The 15180-nt window shown below is 48.0% G+C and overlaps 1 protein-coding gene across 1 annotated transcript in view; it reads right to left on the minus strand.

Annotated features, from left to right (window-relative positions):
* Window positions 1-9409: 9409 nt before the first annotated feature.
* Window positions 9410-15180, minus strand: part of ANO9 (anoctamin 9) — a 34978-nt gene continuing 29207 nt past the window's right edge. The window contains exons 20-24 of the mRNA XM_026657657.1: window positions 14776-14923; window positions 12342-12461; window positions 11627-11720; window positions 10525-10637; window positions 9410-9512 (exon numbers count right to left, since the gene is read on the minus strand). Of these exons, the coding sequence (XP_026513442.1) occupies window positions 9410-9512; window positions 10525-10637; window positions 11627-11720; window positions 12342-12461; window positions 14776-14923 (578 nt within the window). The remainder of the gene's footprint in view (window positions 9513-10524; window positions 10638-11626; window positions 11721-12341; window positions 12462-14775; window positions 14924-15180) is intronic.

Raw genomic sequence — 15180 nt, forward strand, 5'->3', positions numbered from 1 at the left:
ATAGCACCAAGAGTGGGCTAAGTACTTTGCAGAGATCTATGAAGACAATGGGCCCAATTTTCAGTGACTTTGTTTCTGTAATTGGGGCAGGATCAGGGAGCAGGAAAGGTTTTAAATCACACTTGTGCTCCTCATACTCTAGTCTAGAGCATCTGGGGATCTGAGTATGATGAAAACTAGAGAGCTCAGCTTCCCATGTCCCCTATATCTGCAGCATGCTGCACTCAAGCTGTGTCCCCTACCTGGCCAAACCCCTCCCTCCTTGACATGACCACTAGGCAGGGGGCTGCAAGTGGCTAGCATAGAGTCCTTATGTCAGCTCTCATAGTTGTCAAGTTTTGTGCAGCTCCACTGCTTGGGAAAGGATGTATTGATCATATGCTAGAGTCAAATGCAAACTGTTTGTAAATATGCTAATTAGCTCATTACATTTTGTATAAAATGTCACCTGTGGAACTGCATAGTGCCTGCCAATCGCCACAGTATCCAAGCAGTGCATTTTTGTTGGGTTTGAGTTAGCAAAAAATTGTAAAACAAGTTTTTACAAAAATCTGAGTTCACTGTGTCTCTGTAACCAGTATTTCTGTTTTTAAAAAGACAAATGAATCCCTGAAGAACAAAACACAGAGAAACTCAAGAGAGTAAATCTTAGGGAATTTCAGAGGCTAAAATATCCGGTGTGGCAGGAATGGGTGGTGAGTACACACCTAGCTTTTCAAAGGTTGGATTTTTAAAGAACTGCTCTTTGCTCCTCTAAAGCTCACTGACAAATGTTGCTTTTAGCAACACACAGCCTTTAAAAATGGTGGGTGGCATCCTCATGACTGATTGTGCACTTTGTCTATATGCATGGATTCATTCACAAAGCTCACCATGCTGGCTAGCCACTAGGCAAACCCATTTTCTAAGAAACCTGACCACACTATCCTGCCCTCCTGCAATTAGCTGCATTTCGATTCTGCAGTTTCTTTACTGACCAATCCTCCTCCAAGCATTTTCATTTCCAATCTTTCATTTTATAGCGACTTACACTGAAATTCAATTTAAAAGAAGCCAGTTTCCACATAAAATGTCAGCATTAAACATTGAATACCAAGCTCATAATAATACACTGACACTCTAGTTTCAGTGGGTGATTTTCCCCCCAGAATTTTTTAGTACTCTGTCAGTAACTTTTCCCCTTTAACGAAGAGAAATAATGAAACTTTTTTAAAATCTTTCAATTTTTTTCAAAGCAAAATATGAAAGGTGAACCTCAGTCCTTCCCATCTCGCTGTATAGCCTGTTCATTCTCTACTATAGAGCCACTTGCTCATCAGCTTTCTATTTAAAACACTGATGCCAGGATATGAGCTCTCAGCTTCCATGATCAGAAATAAAACCAAGTCAAAAAAGTGGATGTCACTCTAGTCCTAGCTATCTCCAAGTTTGAGGGTATTCTGATCCAGGATTTTGGCTCCCCCCATTAAGGAGACGTAATGGATCCAGATGTGATGTTTGGATCCAGGTCCAAATTTTCCCAATATCTGGACCATTTGAAGGGTGAGTTTTGGATCAGAATAATCTCTAATTACTATTTATACTTTTAATCACAGGTGTTCAAACATTGCCAGGAACCCCAGAGCTGCTCCAAACCATAGAACATAGATTGTGCCACTATCACCTTAAATAGACAAGTATGGCCCGGGCACAACCCACTTCTAGCATGCTATGCTCCACCTCGATCAGCTGCTAGTGGAGCATAGCATGTTGGGCATGCATCACAGGGTTGCCACTGGTCTCAGTATATCTGGATCTATCCCAATATTAATAAGGCATCCCTGCAGTGTGATTCCTTCCCAGGTTGAGGTGCCTGCAAAATGCCACCAAAGGGGTGATGGTCTAGAGCAAAGTGAGGACTTCCTAGCACAAGGGTCAAACAGGCAGGGCAGCATGGTGTGGTAGGGAACACTGGGGACTGGGGGAGGAACAGCAACAGGGAACTCCATGGGTGGGTGTGGTGGTGGAAAATGGAAGGAGCAGTGGAGAACCCCTTGGGTGGGCACAATGATGGAAGAAGAGCAGGCAGGGATCCCCGTGGAGCAGTCGGGGTATGAATGGCAGAAGACAGTGAACCTGGGGGATGGGATCAGACAAGGAAACCAGTGGGGAAGAGCAAGCAGGGAATCCTAGCCATTATGGGGCCCAGCAGAGCTCTTGGGGCTGGCTGTGGGTGGCATTGGCAGTGAGGGACCTGGGGTGGCTGCAGGTGGTACTGGGGGTCTGTGGGGAGCTGGGGTGACTAAGGGGTTGCTGGGGAGCTTGGCTGGCTGGGGACAGGGCAGTGTCTGGGGTGACACCTACCTATCTCCGTCCAGGGGGCCCCACCCCGGGGGCAGCCTGTGCCGTGAGGGGGGGTGGAGAGGCTTCTTGGCACCTGCACCCAGGCACCGCCCAGTTGCCATGGGAACCTGCGCCCAGGTAGGCGGAGGGGCGGTTCCACCACCCCGCGCGGAGCACTCTGGGGTACTAGTCCCGCGGCGGCCCCGAGGCTGAGATTCCCAGGGGGAGAGGACTTCAGCTCCCGGCATGCACTGGGCGGGGTTCAGCTTTGGTCCCGCGCCGACACCGCCTAGCCTATGACGCAGGCTGAGCTCACCTGGCGGGGCGGCAGGTGCCTGGCTGGGCTCAGCCTGCAGCGGGGGAGGCGGGGCCCTGGCGCAGGGGATTAGGGAGGCTGCAGGTGGGAGGAAGGAGCCTCATCCACTGCACCCTGGGGGCTCCCTGTGACCGACATCACCCACCCCACCTCAGCCCTGGGACCCCGTGGCAGCAGGGTGGGTCAGGGCTTTCCGGCCTCAGTCCCAGAGACCACGGGGATGGGCATGGTCTAAAAAACTAGCTACATAGGACTGATGAGTCCCCGGGCTGCAAGAGCACAGGGGCCAGGACTCGGGCCACTGAATTCAGGGGGTGCTGGAGCAGGACCCCCATTTCTTGCTTAAAAAGATACCCTTAAATAATGGTCAGCATCAGCCTTGCATTGTACAGTGAGGAAAAACCATCAGCATTTAATTGTTAGGGGTACCCGCCTGATTTAAACTGAGTTCTCTACTCCCAAGAGGCACCGATCTGCAGGGAGGAAAATAAACATGGGAACCCAGCTGGGCTGAGTTAAAGCAGGAAAGGAAGCGCCAGATGACAGGAGACAAGGTTCTAAACCAGCATCGTGGGTCTGTGTAACTTTTGTTTCAATGCTCCGTGCTCCTGAGCATGATAACTGAACCCATCCTGTGTGCAGAGACAATTCACTGCAACACTGAAAGCCTTATCTTCCAAAATCAACCACTCTTATTGTGCGATGTTGTCAGCGCCACAAAGAACATTAGAGGACACAAAGCAGCATGTGTCTCTTTGAGCAGCAGGTGTGATGGGATGTTCTGCCTGCTGAATGGATTCAACTAAAATTCTAGCTGTGTTAGATGGGTTCTTTAATAGCTGCTGTATTCTCCCTGTCACCTGATTAGGAGAGTGGAATTCAGCCAGGAGGAGGTACTACCATCCATAAGCATGGAGAGGCAAAGAACGAGGGTGATTAATGTCAGATCCACCCCCTTCCCTTCCCACTCCAAATGATGGACTCCTCTAAAGTGCTTGGTGCTAGCATCTTGCCCTGCATCATAATGTTCCTTAAAGGCAGGAATGAGATACTTAAGTCCTTACCATCAGCTTAGACTAATGAAAAGAAAAAAGCTTTTAGGGACAAATTTTGCTCTCCTATGCAATTCCACTGAAACCCCCAAGGATGCATGATGATGATGATAGGGGTGATATTCACTCATGTGAATCAGTAACTCTGTTGACTTCAGTAGAGCTACGTTGATTTACAGCAGCTGAGAATCTGGCCCTGAGTAGAGTATGGACTTCAGGATCAGATACAGCCCATGATTTGTACATGCAACTCCCAGTAACTACAATAAAAGCACCACTGTGGGCTCAGAGCAATGTATTTTGAAGCTGTGTAAGCTCAGATAAGCCAGTTGTGCACTTGTTATTTACTTAGGAGTTGTTTCTATTTATTACCCTGCCTTGCCATTCTCACTGCTGAGTTAACCCTCAGCGCTTCATGGCTTTTTGGTGGAGAAGCCAAACCAGAAGCTGTGATCCCTGAGACAGTGCAGTAAATAACTTGTTTTTATGTTTATTGTTGTGTCTGACCTGCAGCTGTACTGGGTTGGGCTGTGGGTTTGTCAAATTTTACAAGTTAAACAGGCTTAGGCCTGATCAGTACATTAAAGGGATACCTCCAAGGAAAACCCAGCATGGCAAAAAGTGGTGTTGATCAGTGCATATTACTCTTCTCTCTCACTCAGTCCTGATTTGTGCCCAGTGTGCTATTAGAGGTGCCATCTCTAAAGAGACAGGACCTGACTAATTGCATCCTCCTGCTCAAATTCTCTCTGCAGTCTCAATTTGCTACTGTATTCTTCCTTACTTTCTGTGCTAAGCTTGTCACATTACTGTGTGCAGCTTACAGTGTTGCAATTCAGAGGTGGCTGCATTTCAGTGATGCATGAAGGGTTGCCTGTGTGAAGGTGCTTTGGGATGAAAGTTGCTATATAAATGTGAGTTTAGTATTAATAGCCAACATAATGCATTTTATGCTATTAAGCCAATTCAATAAAACTACTTACAATAGCTTTCACCAAATGCCAGAAAGAGCATTTCAAGGCTCTGGGCAAAATGTGTCAGGGTTCCCTTTCAAATCCAAGAATATCACTAGAGTAGGATATAGTGTGCAAGTGTACATAAAAAAGCAGTTGTAACAGCCCTAATGTGGACACAGTTATAGTGAGATAAAAGTGCTTCATGAAGAGATAACTTTTTCCCTCTATACCGATATAAGCACCTTTTAGCACTGGATTGTACTGTTATAACTTTTTCTGGTTTTGTTTGTTTTTTGTTTTAAACATTGAAATAATTACTGGTACAAAACCTGTGTAAGTCAGGCTTAAGTCACAAGTGATTTTGAAAATGTTACCCTAAAGTTTGTAGATGCCTAGCATAACGTATGGGGGGGGAGGGATAGCTCAGTGTGTTGAGCATTGGCCTGTTAAACCCACAGTTGTGAGTTCAATCCTTGAGGGGGCCATTTAGGGATCTGGGGCAAAAATCTGTCTGGGGATTGGTCCCCCTTTGAGCAGGGGGGTTGGACTAGATGACCTCCTGAGGTCCCTTCTAACCCTCATATTCTACGTATGTATTTTCCACCCCCTACTGTATTATCTGAGCCCTTCCCAGACATTAACACACATATTTTCATAACTCCCCTAAGTAGTATGGGAGGTATTATCCCCATTTTACAGATGGGTAAACTGACACCAGGATTAAGGCTGAGCTTTCCAAAGTTGGCTAAGAGATTTGGACATCCCAAATCCAAATGCCTGTGGCAGCTTTTAAAATCTCTGCTGAAGTGACTCACCCCAGTCATACAGGAAGTTTGTGTCAAAGCTGGAAACTGACCCAGATGGCCTGTGTCCCATGCCAATACCTTAACGACTAACAACTCTAACAAGTTCACGGTCCTGCCCCCAAGCCAATATTTAAAATGGCCTTCACATTTCAATTCTTTACCATCCAAACCCAGCCCAACTCTTTGCTTAATAAACCGAAGCAACATCTTTAAAAAAAAAACAGTTTATTGTAAAAAATCATCTTTATTAAAAAATTACAATATTATTGCACAGTATTTCAAGCAACCATTACTGAGCATTTTAAAATATGTACAACATACCTGGCATCCAGAATAAGGGAGGTCAGGAAAATATTTTAAATGCCACATCAGTCTGGCGCCTGCTGCATTAATGACCTGATTCAACATGGCACACAGGCACATGTGTAACTTTAAGCATGTGACTAGTCCACTGAAGTCCAACGGGGGGCCCTTGAGTAGCCACATTGGACTTCAGCGGATTTCACATGCTTAAAGTTTCAGCCTAGCATGCAGGCACGTGTGTATCAGGGCTTGATTCCCCTGCCGTGTTTCATAATCTAGTCACTTAGATGTAAATAACAAATGAAAAACTTAGCATTAGCACAAGGCTGACAAATCAAAAATTCACGAATCAGGGTGTTAGAAAAGCTAAGATTTTTTTGACTGCAAGATTCATTCAGTCATTATGCTCAAGCCGTATACTTTCTGGCATAGATTAAATACATACTTTTTTAGAGCTGACATTGAACAAGGAAAACAGGAACGATGACAGCAAGAATCAATGTCTGGAATGTCCTGTCTCTGAGTGCTTTGTTGCTCAGCCTTAATGGGTAGAGGTGATAGGAGTTTTCATTTAATTGCCTTGATTATTTAAGAAAACTAGAAAAGGTTCAATTTAATCCTTAAACTACACATTGAGGACTTGTCTAAATACAGAATTTACACCAATAGTGGCATCCCAGCAGAAAAGTCTCATAGTAAAGACAAGTCATAGGAGTATTGCTAGAGATCCATCTTTTGTCCCTCATTTTCTTGTAGTGGCTTTTAAGTGCTTTGCTTGTGCTGTGGCATTGAATAGGGTCCCACTGTGACCCTTTGGGGCTATCTATTTAGAGATGTCTTCATAGACTGCGTTATTCTGATTTTTTGGGGGGAAAGTGCTGCCTGTACCCTTGCATCTCCCCAGATGACAAGGCGATCAAAGATCTCTGCATGTTTCCATGCTGCTGCACAAGGCATTAGATGACAGTAATAGCACTGCTGGAAGGCTTGAGGGCTGTACTCCAGGAAAAAAAATGGACTGTTCCTGGCCTCCTGCCAGCATTTGAACAGGGAGGGGACATCTGGGCAACATGACCCCAGAGCAGTGGAGGGCACCCAGGTAAACAGACAGGCTGGTCCTGGCAAAATACAGTGGGATAGAAGCTGGCGTACTGCCAACCTAGTATGAAATGAGCCGTGCATGAATGTCAATGTTAGTCTGCACTACCTCACTATGCAAAGAACTTTCAAAGTGGATTGTAGAATAAGTATTTCTGGGCCAGTTAATCCACTTGGAAGAATTGCAGCATGTGTGGACTGGGAAGGTCATCTGAGTGCTCACTAGCTAAAGTTAGTGTGATTTTAAACCCACGCATGTGGACAAGCCCTACATGTGAATTAAACCAATTTAGCTAAACCACTGAAACTTTGTTGCACGAGTTTAAGTCTGTCTCACTTAGATTTAGCTTGGCCCCATTAAAAGGCCAACATTAAAAGGCCCTGATCCTACAATAGGCTCCAAGTCGGTGGACCCCAGCCTTCCCTGGCACTTAGTGTGAAGGGATCTTTCCACACAGGATTCTCTGCAGTTCTGGGGTCTACCTGTACATTTGCAGATTTAAGAGTGTTTTCTATTGGGCATGTTCCAACTGGGCTTTAGCTCTGTGAATCTGACACTAACATTTTTCAAACCTAGCTGTCAGTCCTCATTGAAGGCCGACAAGGGCCTGATCCACAAAGGTACCTAAGCATTGTAATGCCTAGCGCTCAGGCAGCCTGCCACCTCATGGAATCAGCCTGACCTAGGTGCTCAGGCTCCCCATACAAGGGCATGGGGAGAGTTAGGTGCCTATGGAAGGGATCTTCTGAAGCCAGCCAGCTTAGCAGGGAGTGACCTAAACTAGCCAGGAGTGAAGTGCCAACAAGTGCAGGGTTTAAGAGAGGGAGCCACCCTATCCCATTACCATCCAGTGATTAGGGTACTCGCTTGGGATGTAGGAGATTTAGGGTAAGGCCCTGCTCTGCACCCTTACCTATAGGAGGAACTACTGTGATCACTTTAGTAAAAAAGAGAGAATAGCTGCTTCCTGGGTGATGGAGGTGTACAGGAGCATTGAGAGACTCCACTGGAAGGAGAAGGACTGGTGAGACGTATGAAATACAAAGGGGATAGAGAAAGTAAGCAATCTACTCCGCAGCCCAGCCAGCAAAGCCCAGTTTAATGACAAGTGAAGGATTAAAATGAACTACTGAAGATAAAGCCAGGTCGTCTGCCGTAGATTAGCATCAGATTGCCTGACTCAAAGAAATGCTAACACAGGATCTCCGAAAGGATCCAAGGGCTGGTTTACATTGGCCAGCAAGTGGTGTCGCTCGCTGCACCAGAGCAAATCCCACATATAGCTGAGAAGAGCCCCAACCTGCTTCAGTGGAACTAACTGCTGTTTGAAACTGAGGTAAGCTCCACTCATGCCAAACACAGATTTCCGTGTGTGTATTTGGAGTTTGCAGTGGCTGGTCACTGAGTAATGGAATGAGGGCAAATTCTCAATGTAGACAAGGCCTCAAAGTGCTTTAGATATTAATTATTTAAGCTGCACAGCATCCAGGTGAGGTAGGTAGGTGTTTGCCCCATTACATAAATGGAGGCACCAAGAGGTTAATTTGCACAAGGTCACACATCATTACAGTAAGAACCAGTGATCAGCGGTCAGGAATCCAGTCTCCCATCTAGTCAAGAAATAGGTCTTAGATGTATGGTAGGAAGGAGAGTCAGCTGGGACAGAGACTGTCCCTCCAAACTGGGGACAATGTTGGTACAGCAGACAGGGTAACCTCACCCATCTCCATAGACATAGGCCTTATATGGTATTTCCTCTTAGCAATTTGGGAGGAGGGTGCAGGAGTAAAATCGTGTCTGCCCCTGATGGTGGAAAAGCATGACAAATTTAGCAAAAATCTAGCCCTTTTTAGTCTTCTTTGAAATCAGACAAACTGTTATGTTTGGCCAACAGTGCAAATCTTTTCCCCCAGCTCTGAGGAGACACCTTTGAAATGCAGCATTTTTTAAAGATACAGTCTTCTTCCCTGCCACAGTGAGATTCTAAATGATCTGCTCGTGCAAGTTTACCATTGCGTTGTTTCCCCCTCAGTTAAGAGGCAAAGTCCAAAACAATAGGAAAGAATGAGTTGCAGTTGTAGGGTTTGTGGGAGGTGCCTGTATAGTGCCTCCAAAGCCCACAGCACTGTCCTGCTGGATACTGGATCTGCAGTCTCTGCTTCTGACCTCTGCTGCGTGCTCAGTGACTCGCTATACGCTTGTAGAGCGATCCCTTTTTTTGGAAGATACAGAAACAATCCAGGTAGTTCCAGTGACACCATCAGAGTTATTGAACAGAACAATCAAACTTGAGATGAGTAAGAACTAGTTAGAAGGGCTGGTCGAAAAAGTTCTAGCAAAGCTATTTTACTATGGCAAGCAGGGTTTCAATTAAAAGACTTTTTGTGAAAAGAGTCTGCTAGTCTTAGCAAATTTAGATTATATTGGAAAAAATCCCAAATGGCAGAAAGGCAACATATTTTGATTTGGCTATACCATCACACTGTCTCCTAGAACTTGTAGTTCAGTTCCCTCATGTCCCCATTCTCCTTTGTGGGCAGGGTTTCCTAGCTGGGCTACATCTCCCGTAATGCAACATGATCAGGGACTCCCATGATGTACCACTTCCCTTTGTTAATAGAGGGAGACTGTGGTGCTTCATGTGAAATATAGTCCAACCTACAAAGGAGAATGGCAGCATGAAGCATCTGAACTACAACTCCCATAGGGCATTACAGCAGCATTTCTTCGGTTTTCAGCAGATATATTTAAATTTTGACTTTTTACCAAAAAAAGTCTAAATTTTTCCATGGAAAGTTGAGAAATTTTCTGTGGGAGTTTTCTGGAGGGGGAAGTCGCCCCCCCCAAAAACACGAATTTTCTGGCCAGCTTTAGTTTTGAGTAATCTAATCCAGGGGTTCTCAAGATGTGGTCTGTGGATTAATAAAGGACTATGGAGCCCTCCCTCATGCTCTGTAGAATGAGGAATGTGGCTAGACAAGCACCGGGGGATTGTAGGGCAGGCGGGTCCCTCAGAGGTGCACTGTCTCTTGGATGAGACAGTTTCCAGAATGAAAAAACTGGAGAATCACTGGGCTAATCCAGCCTCCAGGGGCCAAGGATGGATTGCTCCTTCTATTCCCCAGTCTAGTTTTAAGTGAAACCAGGGATAGTGCTTCCACTGCTTCCTTTGGGAGGCTAACCAATGCTTGCAGGACTCTCTTCTAAAAAGTCACATGCCACCAGCCTTCATCTCACACTTCCTCTACTGAACAGGCAGATTAGATGTCAGGAGGTTGACTTGTGGTAGAATTGGTAGTTAAGACCCTAGGATGCCTAGGTTTTGCCAGTGGAGTAGAGATGACACTTGGCCAACACAGATCATTTTTTATCCCTTATACTGATTCCAGCCTGGGCAGAACGTAAGAGGTTGTCAAGCCCCGCCAGAGACCGTTCTGTTCCACCTTTCTGCTCTGCCCACTCCTATTCAGAGTAGCCCTCTGAGTGGAGCAGTGGTTGAGGGAGGGCAGCTACTATTAATGGTATCTGTGCAGAGGAGGTGCAGTGACTAACCCCAAGGTCACACAGCCAGTCAGGACAAGAAGCCAGGTCTCCTGCTCTAAATCACACTGCCTTCCAGGAGAGACGGTGCTCCAGAACCCTTCACAGCTATTCCTAGGACAACACCTACCTGAGTTCTCCCTGTAGATTTTCATATTTTTTCTTCAGGTGCCCATTCTTAACTGATTGGGGGATGTCGGGTACATACCAGGCTGCAATCAACTTGATGCACAGAGCCACGTGCTGAAATGAGCAAGCAGAGCCCACCACGCAGTCAGAACCAGTTCTCAGGGGAGATAAGCTGTGATCAGTGACCCAGCAGCAATTAGCAAGGAGTAATAGCTCCATGGCCATGCTCAGCTGCCACATTGGCATATACCAAGTACGCAAGCCATCCAGTGCCCAATCCAACTCCCATTGAAATCAATCAAGACTCCCATTGACTTCAGTGGGAGTTTGATCGGAGTCATAAAATACACACACACTGCTGCATCCAGGGATGATTTCTGGGGTAATGCCTCCCCTTAGGGCCCCAAATTCAGGCTACTATGGGGCCCCCAAAACATCAACCCTCTCTCATTCCAGTCCTGGGAAACCTGGGCCAGAGAGGGTGGCAGATCAAGCCATGAGGACTCACAGTCCCTGGTTTCTCTTAGCTTTATGTCTGGCTCTGGATGTAGCCCCACACTCCCCTTTGAAATGCAAGCTTTGCAATGGTACCACTGCCAGCAGAGCTGACTTTGAGGCTGTCCTAATTTGCCCCCAGCCAAGGGCAGTGGCTGTTTTTCCTGCTAGTCACCTGTGCATGGCATTGCCTGAAGGGCAGATGGCAAGTGAGCAGGGGACTAACAGCAGGAGTGAGTGACTGTCAGCAGGGGCACAGGGGTAGGGGAGAGGGAAAGCGATGACAGGTGTGGGTGAGGGCAGAACACGGGGGAGGGTCTGAAGGCAGGTGAAGGCGCAGGGATCTGATGCAAAGTGGCAGTGCCATGATAAAGGAGCTAATTGCCTCACTGAAGAGGTCAGGCTGGGGACAAGAGAAGGAAACTCCCTCAGCCAGTGCGGAAACAGCACCCTCAGAGTGCCCAGCCATGCACACTCTCACTCTCCACTGACAATCACTCCCCAGGGAAGAACGTGTGACTCTCTTTCCCCCACCGCCTCGGTCTCCTTCCCCATGCCGCACGAGGCTCCCCGTGCAGCCCGGACATTGCTGACTCCACAGCACTCACCTCAAATAAAATAAGGAAGGCGAGCCGGGCTGCGAAAACATGCCAGAACTGGACAGAGTAGTTGTAGTCATTGGAGTTCCTGTAATCCCGGTACCTACAGGACAACACCCGTCAGCCCTGTGTGCACTTCCCATTAAATCCCCTCCTCGGCTGGTCACAGTCCATCTCTCCGCACCCCTCGAACTGTGAGTCACAGGAGTTAGTGGTGGGAGAGGCCTACTGGTTCATTTAGTCCCTCTCCTGCCTGGCCCCAGGGCAGCTTTGTTCAATTCAGGTATTGTGCTTCCTCCAGCTGACCTTCCCATTGTCCACTCACAGATCCCCAGCTGGCGTAAAGCAGCATAGATCCATTGACTTCAGGGGATCCAAACTGATTTACACCAGCTACGGATCTTGTCTTCTGCTCTCCCAGTCAGTGTGGGGGCTGAAGGGAGGCAAGCCAGTGTTACCTTAAAACATTCAAGATATTTTTTGTAGAGGATATTTGCAATATTGTTTGTTGAGGATGGGTGGGAGGGTATTACTGTGAGGATGTGTACAGGGGGGCTGGAACAATTTGTATAGTGGGGGTGCTGAGAGCCATTGACCCAAACTGCAAACCCTGTATATGATGGAAACCAAGCCAGGGGTGCCACAGCATCTCCAGCACCCCTAGTTTCAGCACCTATGGACATGTGAGACTGGATGATGGATCCATGCTATTGTCCCCTATTACCTGCATTCTGTGATCTCACTCCTCATAAAATCTGGAAGCTTTTCGGGCATCTTCATCTGCCACTCAAAGTCCTGGACACGGAACACTGAGAGGCTGTTGTTGATGTAACCTGTCAAACAGCTGCATAGGGAGAAAACATGGCACTAGACAGTGGCTTAATAGTGCCCCAATGGGGTCTTCCAGGCAAGGATACCCATCTCTTCTAATCCTCACCGGGTATCTTTAGCTCGCTTCCAGGCAGTTCTTTTCAGGGTGGGAATCTAAGTCTTGATCCTGCTCTAATTGAAATTAATTGCAAAAGCCCCATTGACTTTGATGGTGCAGGAACAAGGCCTCAGAGATGCTTATTAAAAATCATGAAATTACGCAGTGTTTACTAAGCATAAGAACGGTCTCTGCAAAGTGCTGAGCACCTGCAACTCCCATGGGGGCCGAGGGCTCTTATTAACTCCCAGGACGTGCTCAGGCCCCGGCACGAATGGGCCTATAGCTCAGGAAACATTCCCCGTCCCAGAGAGCAATGTAAAGGGCTGATTCTGGATGATGCCCAGCACTCTGAGTTCCCAGTGAAGTCAAGGGAATTGAGGACACACTACCCTGTGCAGGATCCAACTCAGAGGCAAGACAAGGCATGGAATGCACAGGGAGGAGAGATTGTTGGTGAAAAGGGAGAGGGGATGGATTTTTGGAGCAGTGCAATTTAAGGGGGTTGGATTTAGAATCAGAGTATCGGGGTTGGAAGAGACCTCAGGAGGTCATCTAGTCCAACCCCCTGCTCAAAGCAGGACCAACACCAACTAAATCATCCCAGCCAGGGCTTTGCCAAGCCGGGCCTTAAAAACCTCTAAGGATGGAGATTCCACCATCTCCCTACGTAACCTATTCCAGTGCTTCACCACCATCCTAGTGAAATAGTGTTTCCTAATATCCAACCTAGGCCTCCCCCACTGCAATTTGAGACCATTGCTCTTTGTTCTGTCATCTGCCATCACAGACAACAGCCAAGCTCCATCCTCTTTGGAACCCCCCTTCAGGTAGTTGAAGGCTGCTATCAAATCCCCCCTCACTCTTCTCTTCTACAGACTAAATAAGCCCAATTCCCTCAGCCTCTCCTCGTAAGTCATGTGCCCCAGCCCCCTAATATTTTTCGTTGCCCTCCAATTTGTCCACATCCCTTCTGTAGTGGGGGGAGGAGAGAGAGAGAGAGAGAGTGCTTCTTAGAGAGGGGCTGAGAGACAGTTCCAGGCTGGGACTAATCTACTCTTTTACTACTTGACCAAACAGCACACAATTAAAACAATCAATTATTGACTCCACATGGTAGGAACCGGGTTGCCCAGAGTGAAAAAACCAACCAAGTGCACTCTTGCAGTGCTAACAGCCACAGTTAACAGCTGTTTTTACACAAAATGTAAGAGCTTCCCTATGGATTTCTGTGTGGATTACTTTAGTGTCTATTTCAAAAGCAGGCATTAATTAGTTTGAATAGCCAGAACGGCCAGCAGCCAGTGAATGGGTATCTTTTTGGTAGTCACCTGAGCACAATTAGCAGGTGTTTGCATTATTTGTGTACAAAGCAGATACCGACTTGTCAACAGACCTGCTCTGCCCTGTGCAAATGGGAGTGGAAAATAACTTTGGCTGCAGTTCTTGCTCATCCCTCTAGAGGTCACTACCTCACCTGCTGCCAAAACTGGCTGTTCTTTTTCCCTCTGCGGGCTTCCCAATAGCCTACTTTGCATCTTAGGGCAAGGACTGCTGGAAAGAACACGATGCGGCCTCACATCCTACGGGGAACCCTCAACATTGGGAGCAGCGCCAGCTCCCGGAACTCGTCCCACCATCCCAAGAGCCACAAGGAGTGAGAGGGAACAAAGGGCGGCAGTAAAGCTCCTGCGTTCCTGGCTGGACTTTGCCACCAGGGCCGGTGCAAGGAAGTTTCGCGCCCTAGGCGAAACTTCCAGCTTGCGCCCCCCACCTCCAGCCCTGCGGCAGCTCCCCGCCCCCCCCCCCACCCTGAGGCACCCCCCCCCCGCGGCAGCTCCCCGCCCCCTGGCCCGGGGATCCGTGCAGCAGCTCTGACCCAGGGGAACCCCTGGGCTGCCGGCGGCGTGCTGACCCCGGGGGTTCCCCTGGGCTGCCTGCCGGCGGCTCAGACTCCCTCTCCCTCCCAGCACTGTGGCCGCTGTAATAAATACATAAATAAATAAATAAAATAAAAATTGGGGGTGCCGCTTTTTGGTGCCCCCAAATCTTGGCGCCCTAGGCAACCGCCTAGTTGGCCTAAATGGTAGCACCGGCCCTGTTTGCTACCCAGTGGGGCCGGGAGAGATGGCTTTCCCCACGCTGCAGGGACAGGCTCACTTAGACACAGAAAGCGAGCGAGGTGGCTGCAGTTCAGGAAAGGCTGTGGCAATTGTGGGGTGACACTTACTTGATATCGGTGCGGTTCTGCAGCATGCACGGGCTGTACGTGTATTTGTAGACCTGCTTGGGGATGAAGTCTGAGGTGATGGCGATCACCAGGCCATTGCCAATGACGGCCAAAATACCAATGGCCTCCAGAACCTGCAGCCAGATGCCTGCAAGAGAATAGCAGTCAGAGACACGCCCAACTAGGCAATCCCACAGCTGCTTTGGTGCCCAGGACACTGCTCTGTGAGCTTCGCCATTGCCACGAATGGGAGGAGGATTGGGCTTGACCAGGCTGATCTCTGGAGTTGTGTTCTGTGGGGCACAGTGTGGTGGCCCAGCACAGCAGCCTTGCATCAGCAAGAGCACTACAATGATGAGCCTTATCCAGTACTGTATCCACCCAGTGATGTGGGCAGCAGGGCCG

This window comes from Terrapene carolina, unplaced genomic scaffold (assembly GCF_002925995.2).
Source record: "Terrapene carolina triunguis isolate 2854851 unplaced genomic scaffold, T_m_triunguis-2.0 Scaffold261, whole genome shotgun sequence".
NCBI lineage: Eukaryota > Metazoa > Chordata > Testudines > Emydidae > Terrapene > Terrapene triunguis.